The sequence below is a fragment of the Emys orbicularis genome, chromosome 22 (genome assembly GCF_028017835.1).
Source record: "Emys orbicularis isolate rEmyOrb1 chromosome 22, rEmyOrb1.hap1, whole genome shotgun sequence".
Classification (NCBI taxonomy): Eukaryota; Metazoa; Chordata; order Testudines; family Emydidae; genus Emys; species Emys orbicularis.
This window is the reverse complement of record NC_088704.1, coordinates 20,384,040-20,407,863: the sequence shown is the minus strand read 5'-3', so window position 1 is coordinate 20,407,863 and position 23,824 is coordinate 20,384,040. Positions and strand designations below refer to the sequence as shown.

Sequence of the window (23,824 nt, the reverse complement as noted above, 5' to 3'; positions counted from 1 at the left end):
GCTACCGCCTCTTGCCGCGGTGGATTTCCGGAGTCGACGGTAGAGCCATCAGGGATCGATTTTATCGCGTCTTCACTAGACGCGGTAAGTCGATCCCCGATAGACCGATTGCTACCCGCCGATCCGGCGGGTAGTGAAGACGTGCCCTCATTTGCTCTCAGCAGCTCTGCTTCTTTTTAGTTCTCTATCCCCTAGAGCATGAGTCATCACAAAATGATGATCAGTTGTGTTGGTGTAACAGGATGGCTGATCCCAAGACCTTGTACAGGAATGTAGGACTCCTTGAGTTCCCCTAGGTGCAGCTCATAAAACCCTGTCTTAAGATTCAAGGTAATTACTATTAAGTCATACTGGCAGGTGGGTGTAGTAAACTCCAACCAGTGTATAAAGGGGTTCACGGGGTGTCTCTGGCCATAGGGGACTAGTACAGAGGAAGGAAGCCCGAAGAACATGTAAGCTTGGAAAGTTTAGATTGAGGTTATGTTATTGCTTTTGAATTTCCACTAAAGCCAAACCCAGGAAGCGGGTGCTTGGATACTAACTCAGGAACTGCTTGCTATGTTGAGGATGGGAGTAGGGACTCAACCTGTTCAAAGCTGGTTTGCCATTCTCTCCAGCAGTGGAGCCATAAGAAGACAGGTTGTAACAGAAGCTATCTCACTGACAATCCCTTGTATTATATGCTTCTTTAGTTGACCACAAGTTAAAGAAATTCTTAGGGCTTGATCTGCTGATGACCTGCTCTTGTGTAGTCATTTCCACTACTGCAAAGTGGGCATAAAATATTACCAAACGAGAATGGTAGCAGCAGTTTGCATTGGTGAAACAGCTACCTGAGGTTCAGGAAAACTGTGAACTGGGCCCTTAGTTGGCACCTGTAATGGGGTAAACTTATCATTGATAGCGCCCCCTGGTGCCTCGGGTCCAACTGAAATCTATAAACTAGTAACTCTTCCATCCCTCTAGGGCTCTACGGAAGTTCTCTTATAGGCCCTCTCTGGGGGCCTCCCCAACAGGATCCCAACTTGCTCCTGCACAGTTCCTCTTTTGCTGCTGCTTTGTCACAGGATCCCCCCACTGCCTCCTTTCCCTGGGGACTCTGGTAGCTTCCCTTAGGGATCTCTCTGCCCCTTGTGGGCCCTAGCTCAGAGCTTCCCCCACAGGAGCCTACCCTGCTTTGTGTGGGCCTTCCAGCCTGACTTCTTTGCTCCTCTCTCCCAGGCCTTCCCCCATAACCTTTTCACAGCAGGGGTCAGTAATTATCATTATTTATTTTCACATCACCATCAGGTGGGGGCTAGTTGCTAGCACACAGGCTGAAACTTAAAGGACCAGCCAGCCTGTGACAGCACCTATCAAATAACATTTCATCTCCTGCATTTGAAGGAAGAGATCATGTTAATGGGGTAGAAGGTGGTCACAGGAGAGCATGGATTGTCACAATTAGGACTGTCACTTGGAGGAGCTTGCCCAGCAAAATGAGCTGTGCTGAGCCATGACAGGTATCAACATGTGATCATCACGGTGATATTTTGGTATGTTTTAACAGTCTATCTCAGAGCACACCCAGTGGCCCCATTGCTTCTAGAACAATGGTCTCTCTACACCCCATTGCAGTATGTAAAGGTAAAAGCTGAGTTCAGGGCTTCACTAAAAATATATCCATAAGGTAAAGCAGAGACATTTCTGCTGAGAGAGAGAGAGAGAGTGCTATTTATTCTGTGACCACATCCTTGTTCTAATGATTATTTTCCATTATCCTCAATGATGTGAAACCCTTTCAGTGAATCTTGTCACATTCCATGAGGATACACTTCAACACAAATAGCTGCTAATAGGCTGAATCAATGTGGATCTGCCACCTTGCTCAGAGAGGTGAGAATGCTTCTGTTTCATTTCTCTAGTGAATGGCCAGTGGTCAGAATGGTCACCCTGGTCAATGTGTTCTGACACCTGTTCAGGAATCAAGAAAAGAATCCGGATTTGCAATAGCCCTGCTCCTTCCAGAGGAGGTTTGCCCTGTGCTGGGTTAAAGGAGGAAGTCACGGTGTGCAACAACAACAAATGCCCAGGTACAGTAGTTATTTTGAATTCTGTAACATTTCACCAAAATATCAGACGCAGGTGAGACTGAGAAAGAGATTTTGTTGCATAAGTAATGTCAAAGGTGCTTCAGTACCAGATTGGAGTGTCCCCACCACATCTCTGCTCCCATTTCACCCTACCCTTCCTCCCACGCCTAACTGCTCCCTTTGTCTCCTCCTCCCATCAGTAGGTGTACATCTTCCTTATGCCTTGATGCTTAGAACAGCCATCTTTTCCTGCATATCAAATCTCCATTTCCTCCTTCAAGTTCTCATTAAAACCCCTTTTCTGTGAAGACTTTAGTTCATGTTCCCCTCACTGTTAAAGTTTCTGTAGCTTCTTGCATGTGAACTGCTGATCCACGTTTTTGTTCAAATTGGACTGTAAGTTCTTCAGGGCATGGTTACTGCGTTTTTCAGGTTTTGTAAACTGTGATGTACCCTCCCAGTACTTTATGAATAACAATGATGCTGCCAGACGAAAAAGTGGCCAGTGGTTTGCATGAAAAGACCAGATTTGCAACAGCCCATCTGAAGTTATCTTTCCTGAACATAAATGCCTGAAATGTGTCAAAATTAAAAAGAAATGAAGTACATAAGCACTGGTCATGCTTGGTTTTTCCTTTGTCTCAGTTGATGGGATGTGGTCTCCGTGGGCATCCTGGACTCCCTGCCCCATCTCTTGCGGCCTAGGCGTGGTGAGCCGATCTCGACGATGCAATAATCCTGCCCCGGAGCATGGGGGAAAGAATTGCACTGGACATGGATATGAGGAAGGTTCTTGTGGATTTCCAGTAAGTCATAGATCTGTATGATAATTGATTTTAGAATATTCCTATCTGAAAGAAAATGGGGATCTATTATCACTGATGGTAGAACTTTAAGTAGGTTCAGAGGAGCATCCAGAGTTCAGATGCTTATTAAAATGGACAAAATGGGCTTGAATTGGAAGAATGGTAGAGTACCTCCAACGATCAATAGGAATGACGGGAGAAGTCCCCCCAAAAGGCTAAAGTCGTTCTGACAGTATCCTAGCGGCTCACTATCAACCTGATCCTGAGATACTCTTCTGTTGAAGCCAAAGGGAATTGTTGCTGTTCAGGATCGCTCAGAAAAAGGCCTTTTATAAGGGTGTTTTGTTTTTTTGGAACTGTCAAGTCTTAATATAAGCAAACAAGATAATGAAATTTCTAGAATTCTGCTTTATAACACATTTCAGGAGAACTCTATGCATGTTATATTTTTTTCTGTTTATTTAACCTCACGTTTTTAAAAAATGACTGGTTAACATCTAATTTTTACTCCAGTCACTCATAAAGGGCAGAATTACTCACACTACAGATCTTGGTTGCCTACACTATGCTTGCTTTGCTAGTGGAAATTGCATTGATGTCAATTAAAGTTTCAGATGTAGACATTTCAAGATGACCAACTGCACATACTAAAGGAGAATGTGATCTGATAATGCTTTCCTTCTAAATGTTTCTTTCACAGCATGCTAAGAATACTGCATTAGAAATTCAATCCTTGCCACACAGTCCGTCTTTTATCTGTTTTATTTGCAGGAGGACTTTTGCAAATACCTGAAGCGACCATCTGAATCCATTATACCAGGGAAACTGATCCAGTAATCAGTCTAAGGAAGTTAGTGTGCTGAAAAACTGTTGAAATTCACTGGCCTCTAACTCACTTACATGCCTTTGAAAAGCCCAGCTATACTGAAAAGTTCCAAAAGAAACCTGCCTCAATAGAAAACGTATAGTCCTGATACTTACTGGAAAACACACATTATGGGTGTTGGAACCAGTGCAGTGTACTGAATGCTAAGGCCTATGTTGTTCATGACTTTCGTAGAGAAGAATAAAAGCCGGGCACAAAATGAAGACTTAGAGTTAGCTTTTTTTGCTGCAAGGCAGAGTGGGACTTGTACTGTGCCTTTGAGTAAGAAAGTGAGCCTCAGTAAGCAAAAACTGAAGACAAGGATGGGGAAAGGATGCCAGGGTCCAAGACAGACACAGAAACCAAAAGCATCCTTTTGAGGAGTGGGACATAGAGCACTGTACTGTGTGAATTTACAGATATGATAAAACGCCCGTGTCACTAACACTGTGTTTATGGCACTGCTTCATGGGCAGGGATGGTTTCCTTAGCCTCTGTTTGCTAGAAGCTGGGAATGGGCAACAGGGGATGGATCACGTGATGATCACCCATTCTGTTCATTCCCTCTGGGGCACCTGGCATTGGCCACTGTTGGAAGACAGGATACTGGGCGAGATGGACTTTTGGTCTGACGTAGTATGGCTGTTCTTATGTTCATTTACTTTTTGTGGGTGATTCATCTGGCACTATCCCTCCCTCGCATCAGCCAGGGCACCAGGTAGCAGTGACACCCTGGACAGTACCCTTCTACCCTGGATCCCCTCAGTCTCTCTTGGGCCATGTGGCAGGAGCTGCAGCTTAGATCCTTTCATGTTCTTAGCTCAGGTTTTTGGGTTTGTACAATTTCTGTATGGATTTAATGAAACTGGTACAGTTAAACGGATACCATCCCCAAGGGTGAATGTAGTGACACTGGTACCAAAGGGGTTTATATTCGCTCATTCAGGCAAATGCATTGTAGTAAGCTCCCTGACAGGCACCTTCATACCAGCAAGAGTGTGGCCACGCTAGGGGGTTGCACCAGTATCAGTATAACATCCTCTGCTACCCACCCTCTCTCACGGAGCCATCAGTACAAAAACTGGCTGGAGACCAGCCCTGGTTATAAATCACATGGAGGAGGAGGAGTCTGTGAGTGTCCGTCCGTCCAGGGAGAGCAGTGCCTGGGGGGTTGTGGGGGGACAATACCTGAGGGAGGTCAGGAAAGCAGTGTCTGGGGGACCCTGGGGGCAGTTGTGCGGGGGGGGGGGTGTCCAGGAGAGCAGTGCCTAGGAGTGTGTGTGGCTGGGCGATGGGGCAATACCTGAGGGAGGTCAGGGGCATAGTGGGCGGGGGGGGGGGGGGAACAGCAGTGCATGGGAGGGGGGAGTGAGGGAGTGTCGGGGAGGAGCAGCAGTAGCTGGGGGAATTGGGGGAGCTGTGTGGGGGGAGTGTCTAGGGGACTGTGGGAGCAGTGTGGGTGGGGGGGGAGCAGCAGTAGCTGGGGGGATCGGGGGAGTTGTGCGGGGGAGGGGGTGTCCAGGGGACTGGCGGAGCTGTATGGGTGGGGGGAACTGGGGGGAAGCAGTACTGAGGGAGTGCCGGGGGGAGCAGCAGTAGCTGGGGGGATCGGGGGAGCTGTGCGGGGTGTCTAGGGGACTGGGGGAGCAGTGTCGGGGGGGCAGCAGCACACGGGAGGGGGGTGTCGTGGGAGCAGCAGTAGCGGGGGGTGATCCCCGGATCTCAATGAGGTGTCTCGTCCCCCCACCGCGGAAGGTCTCTCGGGGGCGGGCAGGTCCCTCCCCCCCGCGTGGCCGCCGCGGCCTCCCGACTCCGAGGGCAGGTCGGGACTTCCGGTTCCGGGGTCGCGGGGCGGTGGGTCCGAGGGGGCCGGGCGCTGCGGCGGAGGCAGAGCGGGGACGGGGCCCCGGGGAATGGGAAGCGGAACGGCCCGGAGGCGCCTCCTCCTGCCGCGGCCGGGCGGGCCCCCCGCCAGCCCCGCGCCCCGGGACAGCCCCGCGCGGGGCCGGCCTCGCGCCCGTTAGGGGAGCGACCCCCCGGGCCCGGGCAGCGGCTTCCCGCCGCGGGGCCCGCGAGCCCCGTCGCTGCTGGGGGGGCGGCCGGGGCCCCCCGGAGCGGCCGCCCGCCCGCCTGGGATGAGAGGCAGCCCCCTCTGCCGGCCGCGGAAGGGAGAGCGCCCGGCGGCCGCAGGCGCCCGAGGCCGGAGGGCAGCGCGGGCCCCCGGCCCGGCCATGGGGCGCAAGAAGAAGACGCTGCACGACTACGCGGCCGAGTTCAGCGACCTGGGCGTCAAGCGGCACCTGATCGAGCACGGCGGCTCCGGGGAGAGCTCGGTGGTGGAGACCCTCTACTGCAAGTCCTGCGAGCTGCCCATGCGGGTGCGGCGGGACCGCATCCTGGAGCACCTCTCCTCCGGCCGCCACTACCGTAACCGCCGGCTGGTCAAGCAGCACGGCCTCCGCACGCCCATCCTCATGTGAGTCCGCCCGGGGCGCGCCCCCCGCCCGGAGCCCCACCTTGGGATCCATTTCTTCCTTCTCTCCTTCAAACCACCGAACGATTACACGGGGCTTGTCACGCTACGCTTATTTCAGCTTCGTGTTTTCTTCATGTAACAGCAGGGAGCGGTTATTCTTCATCATAAAAAGCTGGCATGCTTTTTTTTTCTAGTGGTGCTAAAACTTCCTGAGTCCTTCCTGCTAATTACACAACACTCCTGCAGATAAACAGATGGGAAACTGTATCCGATTTCCAGGCAGTAAGGGCTAGTGGTATCCTTGTATTTGTCAATTTCAATTTGGCATAATTTGTTTAAAAGAAAAACAAAACAAAAACCCCCGGGTTTTATAAAACCTAAGATCTATAGAAATATTTTTACCACTAAGAAGGTAATTGTTTATTAAACATTCCCTTGCAGCCTTTGAAACCCAAATATTTCAGTACTAAGAGCTTAGAAGTGAAACTGACTTAATTGCTTTTCATTATCAAAGCAGAATAGTACAAAAATACACTCAAAAGTAAACTGTTTAAAAAAAAAAACCACCACACTTGTTAATTCAAAGTAGTGTGGTTACAGGTGAAGAATTTTTTCAGAGTTGGTAATGTGCATTTTAAGATGTGTATGTTGCCTGCGTTATTTAAAGTACACTGACTGGGAAACATATTGCAAATTTCTTGAATTTTATGGATTAAGAGGAAAGTAAAACAAAAGCAAGTGTAAGTCATCAGAATGAACTTCATCCATTTATTTTGATAACTGTTGTTTAAATATAATGATTTACGTTAGTTCATAGAATACTAGAACCTGCACTTTGTATATTTTGTGAAAGTGTAGCTAATAGCTCACCATGAAGAACCTGCTATTAAATCTTTGTTAAGAAGATGGGAGATACTATTTTCTTTGTGTATAGCTAACTAAATTTAATTGCCAGATAGCATGTCAGTCAAATGATGGAATAAAACTTTAATAAATTTATGATCACACACCTAGAGACATCTGAAGCTCAGTAAAATTTCCTCAGTTTTCTCTTGTTGGAACAAAATCTTTGTATTTTAATAATCCTGAATTACAGCGGCTTCCTTAAGACTTTTGTCCCCTTTTATCTAGATCTGCAGGTTCAGACCTTGGTACCAGCCTTTCCATGCAACTTGACACTCCTTCCCTGCTTTCTCAGCCTTCATTTATTCTCTCAACCAACCCCTGCATCACCAGCACTGGCACCAGCTATACCATGGTACCATCTCCACCTTCCTACCACAAGTCCTTGATCCCTGTTCACCCCAGCGCCATCAGCTCCACAACCAGTGTCATGTCTGCCAGAGAAGACCAAACACCCTCTACCTCTACCAGTCACCCTTCGGCATTCGCTGCCCTCCATATGAGAAATGCGCCTGTCCCCTCAAAACAGAGCACCCAAAGACTTGTTATTTCTGAGGCATCCAACAGTGTGGCTTCTGGAGGGTCAGTGGGACGGTACAGCAGTAGTGGGACTTCAGGAAGCAATATTGGTCTTGCCCTCTTCGGCGTGGGGCTTGGTAACAAAGCATTGTTTCAAAGTTTGATGGAAGAAAATGGCTGCTGTTTGCTTTACATTGTGGAGGATCAGCTGCCAGATGTGGAACGTGCCTTCAATACAGAATTCCTGGCCAACACCAGGGTGCTACGGCAGCAGGATGCCGACATAGTGCTCAATGATCAACGGTACAGTCCGCCAATAACTTCCATGCATGTTTCCTTATTAAGTAATTAAGGCTTTAAGGGATAAGTAGCACAATCAATCAGCGTTCTTACTCTGTCTTTGGAAAATTTTACTGAAGTTAGGACACACTTGGGGAATCCTGCTTGTCTGACCTCAGTACCCTCAATATTACATTATAAGATTGGACCGCTGTATTCCTTTCAACAGCAGGTGGCAGCTATAGGTGTAGTTGAATTACTTTACTAGAAATCCTGAGGATAGCACACATTCTAGGATCTCGCCGGGAAGCTTAGTTTAACTTCCGTATATAGGGCTTCTGGATGTAGCCGTACAAACAAACGATCAGTCTCGTCTCTGCAGATAGTTTTGTAAGGGATGATGCCTTTGGTCAAATTCCCTTCCTCATGCTGTCATGTAGCATGTTGTCTGTCAGTTTCCCTGCTGGCTGCCACCCTTCCACCGCAGAGTGCCTGGCTTATTTCAGTGGAGGTGAATGTGTAAAATTCATAAAGCACTCCAGGATCCTTCAAGATGAAGGGTACAGTGGAAATGTGCAATATTATGTTGTGTTTATATCGCTTTACTGAACATCCTGGAATGCTGATCTAGATTAATACAATAAAAACCCGTTGGCTAAATAGAGTTCCTGTCAACTTTCAAATGAAGGCAATATTTCAGATTTCACACAAATCTTAAAAGGGAACAGTGACTCTGAAAAATGTTACTTTACAGTAGAAATTCAAAGGTTAAAAATGGGTTAAATTGTACTCACTGTACATTTTCCTGCAATTTGCTGTGTAAATTTGTTTTTTAAGCCTTTCCCCATATGTTTTGATAACCTGGAGGGTTCAAACAGGTTTTGAAAGAAACCATTTTAAAGGTTTTTCTATTAAGCTGTGAACACATGCTCTTTATAACTACACCGTTTAAAAAAATATCTAGTGAGGCTACGGACCATGAATTAAGTCAGCGTTCCATTTAAAAACTCTACTAAATGTAGTAACCCAATCTGTTCCTGATACTGTTGCCCCAGAGATTATGTTCTTGCTGTTCTTAAAGAAATAACTTTCCCAGCTCATAATATTATTGTCTCCTGGGAGTTGCTGGTTTCTTTCCCCACCGTCTTCCTGATGTGAGGAGCTTTTGTAATGAAGAATCTTTTTCTCTCCTTAATTTTGACCCCCGTTTGTTTCAGCAGAAGTTTTGTCTCCATCTAAGTATTTTTCTCTTAATTTCTGCAGTGTCTCTGGAGCCATTGTCTGTTCACCACCTGAAGCAGCCTCAGAAATTGTGATAGATGCTTTACGAGCAGGTAAGGGGAACTGAAGTAGATCTGCAGCAAATTCTGCTTTCATATATAACCTGTTGTCCCACTGAATTGGGCCCACTATGTTTATAAAGCTACCGTTTGGGTAGAGACACAGTGAACCCAAAAACTGACCGTGTACTAAAAAATAATTGGCTTTTGAAATCTCCAGGATCTCCTTATTGGGGAATTGATCTGAGACATGCTATTAGGGACCAATCTTGTGCTCCTGAAGTCAGTGGCAAAACTGCTATTGACTTCATGGAAGCAGGATCAGGCCCAGTTTAAGTACTAAATTGGCTATTTTAAAAATAATTGTAACATTAAAAACATCCCAAACTGCTAATTTTCCGGTTTTTGTATATTTCTCCAGCTAAAGATCAGCCATATATTTGTTCTGAATGCTTGTTCAAATGAAAATTGTTCCAAGAATGAAATCCTTTTGTGTCTTTTACATATGATGATTAAAGAACATCTGCCCCAGCAAAACTTTGCACTTATGATCACTTTGTCAGGGAAGTCCGTGTCAGAGCTGGAATTGAGGAGTTTCTGGATCCCATTCTCAATCTCAGCCCTACCCTCAGTCCACTAGAGCAGGGATCCACAAATTCTTTTATAGTATCAATCCATCTTAGTGGGGTGATTATCTTGTGGACATCTCTGTTCCCATTTGCTGTCTCATGGCATAGTTGTGGCAAGTACAGCATGGGCATACATGGTAAAGTAACATTAGAAAAGTATTAATGCATTTAATCAACTGTAAATGGAGAAGAGAGCCAGCACCATGTAACAGGCCGGCTCTCCATGGACTGCCACCAATTGCTCAGTTGGTCAGTGGTGGTCCATAGTGGCCTAGTGAAGTGGTGGTCAAAACAAGTTGCCTCTCTTATCTTTCTGCTAAAATGTCTCAACACTTTTATCTGTGGAAATCATTTTCCTCTGGTGGCCTAGAAACTGTACATCTCTAGACACAAATTGAGCTTCCTGGTTAGTGATGATGTATCTATGTTAATGCCCTCTGAACAGGACTGACTTCAGTTTTATTTGTAAATTCCTTGTCTTAATTCAATAAGGTCCTCCCATCAGCATTTATATCAGGGATTATTATTCCTCTCCAGTGATTAAAATCACTTGCAGTCTGCCTCTTTGTACCTTGCAGCTTCCCTTGAGGCATACACGGAGTGTCTAATTGCATAATTAGGGAGAATTTAGTCCACTGAAGACACTGACCCTAATGACTTGTAATGTCAACGGAGCTTGTACTGTGTTGTTGTTCTGACTACAGGTAACTGAAATGTCTGTTCAGAGAAACACAGCTAGGAATAAAAGAAAAGCCAAGAAGATCAGAGTTTCATTCTCTCTAAAAACAATCACTTCTTGAGGTTTGTAAATAGTAAACGGTAGCTGCTGTAGGTATAGAAAATCATTCAGCTAAAACAGGTTTTCAGTTTTCTGAAACCTTGCCTCTGGAATGTGTTGACATGTATAGAACACTGTAGAATATATAATGTTCAGTGTGGATTATGTCCTGCCTTCAATTTTGTATTCTATGACATTTACATAGGGAAAGGCGTGTTTTGCGAGAAGCTACCCAGTTTAGATAGGCAGACAGCAGAGGCTTGTTTTGATGAAGCTGACAGATGTGGAAGACCATTGGTCTGTGGATTCTACAAGTAAGACCAGCATTTTTTTGTTTTCAACAAGAAGCATAAATGTAAAATAATGTTTATATCTGATGAAACCTTCCTAAATTTTTCTAGCTACTTAATTCTTGTTTTAGAGAAATTTTGCTTAGAAAGTAGCTAAACAGAGAGCTTGGTTGACTTGCTGCTTCAAAATTCATTGTTCACGCTTCATAGAGATAACAATCGAATCTTTTCATAATTGGCATAGGATTAAAATTAATTTATTCATCTACGCTGGATTGGGTGCTAACAGAATTTGCATTACAGGTACCTAGGGTAAGATTTTCAAAAGCATCTAAGCATGTTCAGGAGTGACTGAAGGAGCCTAAGTCATTTATGTCACTTGTGTTCTTGAAAATTTTATGCCAGATCTTTTTTGGAGGTGAGGAAAATGTACTGGTAACTAGAATTACTGAGCCATACTATGGATCAACTTTGTTGGCATGTGGTTTCAGAAAAAAAACAAAGTGGGAAGATTTTTTGTATGTGTATACAGTCGTCTAATTCAGCAGACATGGGTTTTGGTAAAAGTTAGACTACTTGAGATCTGCATTTGGCTGTTCTCGGTTGCAAAATAATGTTCTTTTTAAAGAATGTATGTAACAAAAAACTCTTTCTGAGCTAGTACTGATGTAATTAAGCCACTGTAATTTGGTGAAATTCATCTCTATGCATATAGCCAGTATAGTACATATGTATTATTTAAATGTTACGTAAGCCCTATTTTGAATACCTTAGGCTGACCTTCTGTATACAGGTGAATTTAGCTCGTTACTCCTTATAACACCTTTTGGAAGAAGTAGTTTTTGTACATTCTAAGGTTGCATAATGGACATCAAAATGAAAGTCCTGCTTGTTTTCAGAATGGTTGGTCCATTTAATAGGAGTACATGTAGTAAATATTTAAAAGTGTTCTTTCTCCTTGTGGTTGTATATATAGATCTTAGGGCTTGTCTACACTACAGGTTATGTTGGCATAATTTATGTCTCTCAGGAGTGTCAGTAAGCCACCCCCCTTGGTGAAATAAGTTACACTGACCTAAGTGCTGGTATGGACAGCACTGTGTTGGCGGGAGAGCTTCTCCCACTGACATAGCTACTGCCTCTTGCAGAGGTGATTTTATTATGCCGACGCTAGAGCTGCCTTTCATTGGCACAGAGCATCTTCACCAGACACACGATGTTAAAGCGCTGCTGTAGCGCTTCTAGTGTAGACTAGCCCTAAATCATAAATCACTGTAAATATGGGGAAAGACGGTTAATTCAATGTACTTCCGCTTTGTTACAGTTCTGTAAACTTAGTAACTCCACTGAAGTCAAGGAAAGTGGCTCTGAGTTTACACCCAGAATTTGACCCAATATGTTTAGTAACTGGATTATTACCCTCCCTGCCTTCCCCCCAGCCTTGACCACTTATGTTTTTGTTGTTGTTGTTGAAAACTGTTCATTTCATTTTAAGCAAAAATTATCTGTATGCAAATTATATATTTATATGGAAATATATTCAAACACAATATATATTGTGATATTGCATTTTGGTTTGAGTGCTACAGAGAAAGTTGAGCCCAAGCCACAAGGTTGGATTTGAACTTCTCTAGAGTGGAGGGTTTTTTTTTTGTTAAGACCTAATTGAATATAAAACCGTAAAGGTGTCTTTTTTAGCTATACAGGCAAGTCGCATCTTAGGCACATTTAACATGCGCGAATTCAGCTTTGCGCGGTCGGCAAAAACGGGGGGGAAAAAGAAAAACAACAATATAAAAACTGCATCTGTAGTGCGGGCGATTCTGCCCGCCATTGAACTCAATGAGTGTTTCACTATACGCGGTTTTCACTTTACGCACTAACTGCAGAATGGAACCCCCGCGTAAGATGAGACTTGCCTGTATATAACTTCCTGGACATTATTCATAGTGGCTTAATATCTTAGTTTATATTGTTAGTAAAGAGCTTTAAGGGCAAATACTCATTCTGCTTATTGCCTATGAGAACTTATTTTGAGGTTTTGAAAGTCTCATAATTTGCTGAGCAATTGATCTCATCAGAAAAATTGGACTTTGACCCTTGTCTAAGTTGGAAGTTGTCTGAAGTCCAGACTCTTTTCTGCTACCCTCAAACATCTGACTGCATGTCAGTGGTGTAGATGACCTGTTCTGTACTCAACACTCACTGTTCCACATTGGCTGTCTCTCTGTAGGCGTTTTGATCCAGCCCTGCAGTTCTTGTATAAAAAAGTCCATGACAGCCAGGCACTGGGGAGGATTCATCGGATTTCGACAGTTAGCAGCATATATCCAGCAGCATCTCTTAGCTTCCTAAAAAAGTCAGGTACTGAGTAGCTTTCTTATAGAAGAAGAGGTTGGTTCTGTGAAGGGATAGCAATTTATCTTGCCGTGTGTGTGTGTGTGTGTGTGCGCGCGTCCGTCCGTCCATCCCCCTAAAATGCATTATTCTGTTCCTTACGGCAGGGAATATTCCCTTTGACCCTAATGTTGATTTCTGATGAGTGAGTATATCTGTATGTTCTTGGAAATAATATTTCTGGTGCTCTTACATTGGTTTCCATGCAGTATAGATATCTAGGTTTGCTCATAGGTTTTACAGGAATTAAATGCTAAATCTTGTAGTGCCCATTTTTTCCTTCTTACTTCCAGGTGGGATTTTCTATAATGCTGCTGTACATGATATTGATATTATCAGTTTGTTGCTGGGAGAAAGTGCACCAGATACAATATTTTCACTGGGACATGCATTCTGTGCAGGTAAAACTACATGGATTGGTGACATTGTATTGGATGTGTTGTTAGTTTCCTAGTCATTGCATATTTCAGTGCTAGAAATTTGAAAATATGTGAAGGGGCAACTAATGTAGCTGTTCTCTGATGGATCTGTTTGAAAATTGAAATACAGAACAATTTCTAGAATGTTGGGATAGATTTGCAAACACTTAAAAAACTTCACTGAATTCTGTGAATTTCTCAGTGCTTCAAAACTATTATTGTAGGAATATCAGTAATGCCAATTACTGTGAACATTGGGTGATCTGTAAAGGGTTTATAATATTACCATTTCCAGGGGGTTTCAAACAAAGCTTTGTGCTTAAAAATACCATTTTTTCAGTTCTTTGGTTAAACCTGACCTAGATAAAGTTGATTATTTCCCTTTTAATACTTCAGACCCCTTTATGGACCTGGTTTACATCAGCCTGTTAAACTATTAATCAGAGCCTAACTATTTTAAATGTAATATTGGTTGCTGCCAGCAATGGGCTGCCATTGCTACAAGCTGCAATATAGATCATCTTAATGTATGGTAGGGCATTGAATTGCCAGGAATAAAACCAATAAGTTACCATATAACGGAATCTGAAGGCTGCCTGATGTTGCTGTATTGTAACGACAAAGGCAAGTGTTTCAAAGGCAAAAGGTTCTCTCTAAGGTAGGCCATGCTGCTTGTCCTGGAGAGTTCAACCCCCAGTAAGTACAGTAGAAGCAGCTTCAGAGTTTAGCGGTGCTGAAGAGTGGTGGGTTGGACTGTACTTTGATTAGTGTAGGCGGCCATAAACATGTTCAATATTTACTGTGCTTCTTATTTTACTGTTTAAAGATGTTCTTTTCACCATAACGCCTCTTACGAAATAAGAGCAGTTTTGTGTACAAGAGACTTGCTGGTTTGCTTAATTTCCTAGTCTGAGTTAGTGCCTCTCTTGTCGCTCAGATATGGCCTACTTGAAGGATGCAGACACTGTAGCAGTCAGCATGAAATTTCCTAGTGGAGCAATTGTTACTTTGGACGTCAGTCAGCACTGTACTAAAAGCTGTGATCAGAGACTAGAGGTGGGTTTTTTCAGATGAGTCTGTCGTGATACTATGGGTGTACGCACACTACACACAACACTGCTACTGCAATAGAAGTAACAATTAACTGCCATGCTCTCAATTTAAAATAAACCTTCTGTTTTGTTAGTCAAATTCTGCCAGTGGATGTGCACATGGTCATTTTTTGGAGTTACTGTGAGCTTCATACGGTCACGCAAGAGCAGAATTTGGCCCTGATACTTTCTCAGCTGTTTCGGGTCCCTTGAGGCTTAAACTCTGTAGACAACCTATCCCTTTTTTTTCCGTAATGTTTTTATTGTGGACACAGCAAGCCAAGAGGTAAATCAGAGTCTCACAGATATAAAAGGTACCAAGGGGGGGGGAAAGGTACAGATCTCTCATTATTGGAGCAAATCTTTTCTGCCTAAATTCATGCTGGTTTATATTAGAGTTCTCTAAGCTGGATTTGGCAGGGGGAAATGTTTAAGCCTTAAAATAAAAGCTGCTTGTTTCATAACAAAGGGAGAGTGGATATACTGTGCAACTGTAACCCAGGCTAGTACAACGTGTGCTTGTGTCCTCTGTAGTGACTGAGCAAGTAATTCTACCTGCTGGAGGAGTTACTCCTCGGGTGGTACAAGCCAATGGTTTATAGATGGTTTTAAGGCCAAAAGCATGTTAATTTAGGGATCTTTAACACGTTTATGTGTATTTTTGGTTTTTTTCCCCCTTTTCTCCTAGGTTCATGGTTCTCAAGGAACATTACGGGTAGATAATCAGAATCCCTTGGGAATTACAGAACATGGAACGTCTGTGTCCATATATTCACAAACCCAGGCTGATCGGTACAAAGAAGCATACAGAGAACTCTTTAGACACTTCCTCAGAACCCTCAAAGGTTAGAAAAAATTGCAAATATATGCAATGTCCATTTATTTGTAAGAGTAATCTTAATTTCACTTTTGGATTTGCTTTTAAAAAACAAAGTCTTGAAAATTGTTCCAAAAGCAATGTCAATTAGGGGTTCATTTATTCTTGGAATCTCGGTCTCCACAAGGAGAGAAAATGAAGAAACTGGTGTTCATATGAACTCTAAATACCAGCCAATCTGAACAGTTTGAAAAGTAAAACCCTTAAATAACTCTGAAATCTAGATGGTTGTTTTTAATATTAGAATTGACATTTCTGGTGGCAGCCAAATAAAATGCTAATTGATGACACTGGCAGTATGGGAACCCAATGAATGGGTCTAGTTCTGCCTTTGGATGTCCCCCAGTGTCACATGTATATCTGAATACAGAAGTTTGCCCTAAAGGTGTTAGACGTAGAAAAAGAGAGTAGATTTTCAATGTTTAATGCTTAGTGCTTAACTTGTTTAAGGTTTGCTGGTGGTTTAAAGCAGCATCCATAAGCTGGAAATTTGCTGACAGTACAGTTGTCGTAGATTCGGAGGCCAGAAGGGATCATTGTGATCATCTAGTCTGACCTCCTGTATAACATGGGCCAGAGAATTTCCCAAAATAATTCCTAGAGCAGAGCTATTTAAAAAAAAAAAAAAAAAAAATTATAATAATAATAATAATCCAATCTTGATTTTAAAATTGTCAGCGATGGAGAATCCACCACAACCCTGTGTAAGCAGTTCCAATGGCTAATTACTCTCACTGTTAAACATTTATGCTTTATTTTCAGTCTGAATTTGTGTAGCTTCAGCTTCCAGCCATTGGATCATGATATACCTTTCTCTGCTAGATTGAAAAGTCCATTATTAACTATTAGTTCCCCATGATAGGTACTCGCACACTGTCATCAAGTCACCCCTTAACTGTCTCTTTGTTATGCTAAACAGATGGAACTCTTTGAGTCTGTGACTACAAGGCATTTTTCTAACTCTTTACGCATTCTCGTGGCTCTTTTCTGAACTCTCTAATTTATCAACATCCTTCTTGACTTGTGGGCACCAGAATTGGACATAGGATTCCAGCAGTGGTCGCACCAGTGCCAAGTACAGAGGAAAAATAACTTCTCTACTTCTACTTGTGATTCACTTGTTTATGCATCCAGAGATCGCATTAGTCTTTTCACTGGGAGCTCATGTTCAGCCGATTATCCACCGCAACCTGCAAATCTTTTTTCAAATTCACTGCTTCCCAGGACAGAGTTCCCCATTGTGCAAGTATGGCCGACATTCTTTGTTCCTAGATGGGTACAATCACATTTTGCCATGTTAAAATGCATATTATTTGCTTGCATCCTGCTTACCGAGGGGTTTGGATCACTCTGTATCCGTGACCTGTCCTCTTCGTTATTTGCCACTTCCCCAGCTTTTATGTCATCTGAAAACTTTGTCAGTGATTTTCTTTCAGGTCATTAATAAAAATAGGGCCAAGAACTGATCCTTGTGGCACTCCATTAAAATTATTGGTGATAATTCCCTGGTTACATTACGTTTCTGAAACCTATTAGGTAGCTTTTATCCATTGAATGCATGCCATATTAACTTTATATCATTCTAGTTTTTTTAATCAAAATGTCATGTGGTACCAGGTCAAACACCTTACACATATCTAAGTATATTACTTCAACAGCCTTACCTTTATCAACCAAACTTGTAGTCGCATCAAAATAAGATATCAAGTTAGTTTGACAGGCTCTATTTTCTGTAAACCCATGTTGAATAGCATTAATTATATTGCCCTCCTTTAATTCTTTATTAATGGAGTCCTGTATCAGCTGCTCCATTATCTTGCCTGGGATCATTGTCAGGCTGACAGGCCTATAATTACCCAGGTCATCCTGTTTACCCTTTTGAAAATTTGGCACATTAGCTTTCTTCCAGTCTTCTGGAACTTCCCCAGTTCTCCAAGATTTACTGAAGATCAACATTATGGTTTGGATCAGTGGTTCTCAAGCTTTTGCACTGGTGACCCCTTTCACATAGCAAGCCTCTGAGTGTGACCCCCTTTATAAATTAAAAACACATTTTTATATATTTAACACCATTATAAATGCTGGAGGAAAAGCGGGCTTTGGGGTGACGGCTGACAGCTCGCGACCCCCCCCCCCATTATAAATGCTGGAGGAAAAGCGGGCTTTGGGGTGACGGCTGACAGCTCGCGACCCCCCCCCCCCCCATGTAATAACCTCACGACCCCCTGAGGGGTCTCAACCCCCAGTTTGAGAACCCCTGGTCTAGATAATACTTAGTCCTGCCATGAGTGCAGGGGACTGGCCTAGATGACCTCTCAAGGTCCCTTCCAGTTCTATGATTCTATGATTAACAGTCCAGTGAGCTCCTCCGACAGCTCTTTGAAAACTCTTGGATGCAAGTTTGTTACCTGGCTCCTAGCATTGGTATAGAGGAAACTAAAGAATTTCTTCCCTTCTTGTCCTTCAGTTCCTTGATTAATTTTGTTCTCGAAATCTCCATTTTGAGCTGAGTACACCTATCTTCCCTCTTTTTATCCTCCCTGTTTATTAGTTTAATGCCCTTGACTACTCTAGCCAACCTGTCCCTGAGAAGATTAGTCCCCCTTCTACGAAGGCCATCCAAACTATACAGCCCCTTCACCCCACAGAAGCAAAACCCACCACCTTATACCACTTACTTAGCCAGCAGTTCATTTCTAGAATCTTCTATCTTCCTTTGCTTGTGGGGCAAGAAGGAACTCAGAGAAGATAGCTTGGACATTCTATATTTTACAGCATGCTTCAAGTTCGCTGAAGTCATCTACTGTTTGCAGTATGTCCTGCAACACTGTCATTAGTGCCTCTATAGGATCCTTTCCCATCGACTTCAAAAGCCTATCCAACTTTAGAGTGACATCTCAAGTCTTGGCTCAGGGAAGGTAGCACACCAGGGTGTTGTCTGTCTGTCCCTTGTAGAATGTTCTTTCGATTCTTCTGAGTTCTGGATTGTCTGTCTTCCTTGGATGGTTGTAGAACTTTGTGGGCAAGCTTGATTTTCTTACAGGTTGGGCCAACCTGCCGTCCAGAGGTGTATCCCATACATCTCTCCGTTCCCTTGGACCAGCTGGATTTTGAGAGGTCTCTTCCACAGTTTCCACTCTGAGGAATTGGTATTGATTGGAAATGTCTAGTGTGGAATTCCTCCAGGTCCTTTTCTCTGTGGTAGCCACAGTCTGCCTGTTCTTAGCTATCACTAGGCACATAGAATGCCAACATAACGTCTTGCCTCTTGTGGTTACGAACTGCCAAGCCTCCACTCTGACTTCCTCTCTCTCCTACTCCTTGGCGGCCGTCTCCTTTCTTCCTTGAAGCTGGAGTACTGATGTTTCCTGAACCTGGCTGTCTAGGGAATGCCTCAGCTTCTCTTATTCTCAATAATGTGTCTATTTCCCCATCTTGTCCAAGAATTTTCTCCTTCAGCACAGTCACCGGCCTGCACTTAATGCACAGGAAGTTGCTTCTAGTTTTAGGCAGGAAAGAAAACATGGCACATCTGTTGCAGGTCACCACCATGCTTCTATCACTGGCCATTTTGAAATCACTTGTAGAACTGAACCTGGAAGATTCTCACACTCCCTTCTCTAAACTCCCTCTGAAATTCTCCTGATAGCTGCCTCTGTTCATGGCTCCCAAGTTCATGTAATAAGTACAGTATAAAATGCCACATTTTAAACGAGGTGCTATTAATACCAGGATCCAAAACAATAGCTAAATTGAAGAAATCTTTAAAATATATCTAATATCTTCCCCCCCAGAGAGAAGTGCTTCTTTCCTTTCAAAATTTTCATACTGTGTTGAGCAAAATGGGTGCAATATCCTCCTACAATGCAAAACTTTAGAGCCTACAAGTTCACTCAGTCCTCGTCCTTGTTCAGCCAATTGCTAAGACAAATAAGTTTGTTTACATTTATGGGAGATAATGCTGCCCACTTCTTATTTACAATGTCACCAGAAAGTGAGAACAGGCATTTGTATGGGACTTTTGTAGCCGGCATTGCAAGGTATTTACGTGCCAGATATGCTAAACATTCATATGCCGCTTCATGCTACAGCCACCATTCCAGAGGACATGCATCCATGCTGCTGATGCTCCTTAAAAAAATAATGCGTTAATTAAATTTGTGACTGAACTCCTTGGGGGAGAATTGTATGTCTCCGGCTCTGTTTTACCCGCATTCTGCCATATATTTCATGTTCTAGCAGTCTCAGATGATGACTCTGCGCATGTTGTTCGTTTTAAGTACACTTTTGCTGCAAATTTGACAAAACGCAAAGAAAGGTACCGATGCGAGATTTCTAAAGATAGCTAGAGCACTCGACCCAAGGTTTAAGAATCTGAAGTGCCTTCCAAAATCTGAGAGGGACGAGGTGTGGAGCGTGCTTTCAGAAGTCTTAAAAAAGCAACACTCCAATGCGGAAACTACAGAACCCGAACCACCCAAAAAGAAAATCAACCTTCTGCTGGTGGCATCTGACTCAGGGGATGAAAATGAACATGCGTCGGCCCACACTACTTTGGATTGTTATCGAGCAGAAACTGGCATCAGCATGGACACATGTCTTCTGGAATGGTAGTTGAAGAAGAAAGGGACATATGAATTGTTAGCGCATCTGGCATGTAAATACCTTGCGATGCCAGCTACAACAGTGCCATGAGAACACCTGTTGTCACTTTCAGGTGACGTGAACAAGAAGTGGGCAGAATTATCTCCTGCAAATGTAAACAAACTTGTTTGTCTGAGCGATTGGCTGAACAAGAAATAGGACTGAGTGGACTTGTAGGCTCTAAAATTTTATAGTTTTATTTTTGAATGCAGTTATTTTTTGTACATAATTCTACATTTGTAACTTCAACTTTCATGATAAAGAGATAGTACTACAGTACTTGTATTAGGTGAATTGAAAAATACTATCTTTTGTTTTTTACAGTGCAAATGTTTGTAATCTGAAATAAATATAAAGTGAGCACTGTACACTTTGTATTCTGTGTTGTAATTGAAATCAATATATTTGAAATTATAGAAAACATCCCAAAATATTTAAATAATGGTATTCTTTATTGTTTAACAATGCGATTAATCGCGATTAATTTTTTTAATTGTGTGACAGCCCTACTTCTAGCATGTAAAGGACCAATCGCTTTGCAGATTGCATAAGGCAAGTTTCAGGGTGTTCTTGCCTACTTTGCTTACTATAAAAGTGCCCACAATAATTGGTTTAGTTATTTTCTTTCTCCCTTATTTACCATAAACATATTCAAAATAGTTAGTTGTTTCAGCAATTACTTGTTCAGGCTTGTCTTCTCCTAACTTGGGCCTGCTTATGTGAGCTAAGTTAGCTCTACAAACACTTGGATATTACCAGATAATGAGATACACTGATGAACCATATTTTTATACAGATCATTATTATTTGTATTACAGTAGCTTTTGCAGGATCCAAGTGAGATTAGGGCCCCATTGTGCATAGGCACTGTACATGCAGATAGGAAGAGGTAGTCCCTGCCCTGGAGAATTTATAGTCTAAGCAGACAAAGGGTGGAAAGGGAAACATAGGTGAAGTGACTTGCTCATGATCACACGTACGTCAGTGGCAGAGCTAGGAACAGACCCCAGGACTCCTGATTCAGAGTCCAAAGCCTTATCCACTATACTTCATTGCCGGTAGTAACATATTTTTACTTTTACAGGCAAAGAACCCCCTGTTATCACCAAAGAGCAGTTTCTCTGGACGATTCAGGTAGCTGCAGCTGCCGAGCAGTCTTGGAGGAACGGATCTGCTGTTGACTTACGCAACGAAGCAATAGATGTGTCTCTAATCAAGACTGAAATCATGTGACACACACTGCTGTTTGAAGTGAAGGCTGTTCCCTGAGCTCTGCTAAAGGGAGTGAAGTCTCTTCATCTAGTGAGGTTTCCACTGTTGTCTTAATACAAAACTAAACAACCTTGTTTATATTTTTTTATTTTTTTTTACATTTTCACTGGAAACACCTATAACTCGGATACCTTTTAGAACTACATAAGTGTTCAGTACTAGTGTTACCGATGATTCTTAAGACATCATTCAGGACTCTGAGAAGAAATTATGGGAGGCTTTGTCTACAGTGGCATTTCCTTTTTGAAGGAGTTAGTTTCGGGTTCTGGAATACTGTTTTCCTGATAGTGGATTTCCCAGACACTAATCATGATAAGATAATGACGTACTGACAACCAGCTGTTGTAGTGAAGACTGTGCAATGAACATCTTTAATGGCAGCTTGAAAATGAGGTGCAATCATGGTGTTCAAAATGAGAGCATCCATTTGGACCATACTGTACATCTCATTAGTATATGCAGGAATGTGATTTGTCTACTAAATACCCCTCTTCTGAGTCCCCCATCTATAGAACTGTCCATATTGTTCTTAATTCATTGCTGTGGATTTGAAATAACGTAGCTGAGAAGTTGTGAGCATCTAACTTTTTGAAAATGAGCAGGCAGGGAGACTTCTTACCAACCTGGCTCTAGAGTGTAATGAAAGAAACTTGGAAGGCATGCTATAAGTTGGACTGTTTCACAGAGCAAACCATGCACTTGTTCATTTCTATATGAACACTGCATCACTGTTAAAAAAAAAAATAAAGGTTTCTTTTAGAACAAAATCGTGAATCTCTATACAGTAGCACTGTACAACATCTGTTACGAAGAAACGTCACCTGGATGCAACAAAGAGAGTGCGATCTATTGGCAGTTTTGTTTTCTTTGCTTGAATCCAAATTCATGTTTCAGTGTTTCTTCAATAGGGAAATTAAATAATACCTGTTTTCCCTGAGTGGGGGAAGGGAATATGATATACATGCTTTTTACAGTCCGCCAGATTTGGATTACACATCACAGAAAAAGATAGTGCCTTCCATAACAGGCAAGTCTGTTTAAACCAGGTTATTTGTAACTTTTTATTCTTATGTTGAGCATATTGAAATTTATATATTTGACTTTTTTATTCTTGTTTGTATTTCTCATACCCTGGTTTTCAAGATTTAAAAAAAGTTTTTTTTTAATTGTATTAAAATAACATTCTGTATATGTCACATTTTCTCTTCCTAAAAAAATTTAACTGTCAATTTCCAATTCTTATATATATATATACACAGTATATATTACTAAAACTAGAAATAGCTGTGATATTTATAACTAAACACAGTTCTCTTGTGGAAATGGTTTTTTAAGTGTCATTTTTTTTGAAACCCAAAGAAAGCTGTGTATTAATGATAAACGTTACTGTCAGATTTGTGGTATATTTTCTGGCCATTTATTGAAAGATAGTTTATATATAACCCTCTCCCCCAAATTCCATTAAACCAAGATAGCCACTTATTAAATGAAAGCGAATGTTTTTCTTTTGTTGGGTTTTTTTCTTTTTGACGTGAATGTTTGATTCAGCCATAGTTCTTCTAAAACTTATACTTTCCTAAGTGTAACTTCCTTAAGTATGATCTCAGATTGTCTCTGCTTATATGTTGCAGAAAGTAGCACCAGTGTGCTAAAAGCTTTTAGAAATGAGGTAGACTTTTTGTACGCACTGACCAAGGTTCATCCACAGCTGCTCCCCAGTGACAGATGAAGGCCATGTCTTTTTTTGAATGATGGGATCCTGCAAGCAATTTGCTCAATGCACTCAAAGCCTATTTTAATTTTACTTTGGCTTGGGTAAGTACTTTTGTCCTTTGCTCGTTTTTATCTTCACACTACTCACTGAGCTTCACATTTCCTGCTCAAACTTCAGGCCAATTCTGAAAGGCAGAAGGTAATTCTCCAAGTTGTAGATCAGGACATTAGTTACTATCAGATCACCTCCAGGGCCATCTAGTCAGGAGTTGCTTTTCTATCAGAGCCACTGTCTTTCAGACGTCTGTTTTATTGTGTTACAAAAAAAACAAAACAAAACAAACCACAGCTATAAAAATAACACATTTCCCAAAAGATAACATTACAAAAAATACAATTAATAGAGTTGGAATATATCCAGTAATACTGCTGGAAAAAGCATTAGTTAACATTGAAAACATGAATGATTATTTAACAAAATCTTAAAGCATTAAAGTGCTTTAATTCACTACTA

The 23,824-nt window shown here is 42.3% G+C and overlaps 1 protein-coding gene across 1 annotated transcript; it reads left to right on the top strand.

Annotated features, from left to right (window-relative positions):
- Window positions 1–7,771: 7,771 nt before the first annotated feature.
- LOC135893484 (myo-inositol 2-dehydrogenase-like) lies at window positions 7,772–22,792 on the top strand. Its single transcript, XM_065421314.1, has 8 exons — window positions 7,772–7,944; window positions 9,184–9,254; window positions 10,813–10,921; window positions 13,131–13,261; window positions 13,588–13,695; window positions 14,651–14,769; window positions 15,493–15,649; window positions 21,410–22,792. The coding sequence occupies exons 1-8, from the start codon at window positions 7,805–7,807 to the stop codon at window positions 21,556–21,558; spliced, it is 984 nt and encodes a 327-aa protein (XP_065277386.1). The 5' UTR covers window positions 7,772–7,804; the 3' UTR covers window positions 21,559–22,792.
- Window positions 22,793–23,824: the final 1,032 nt, after the last annotated feature.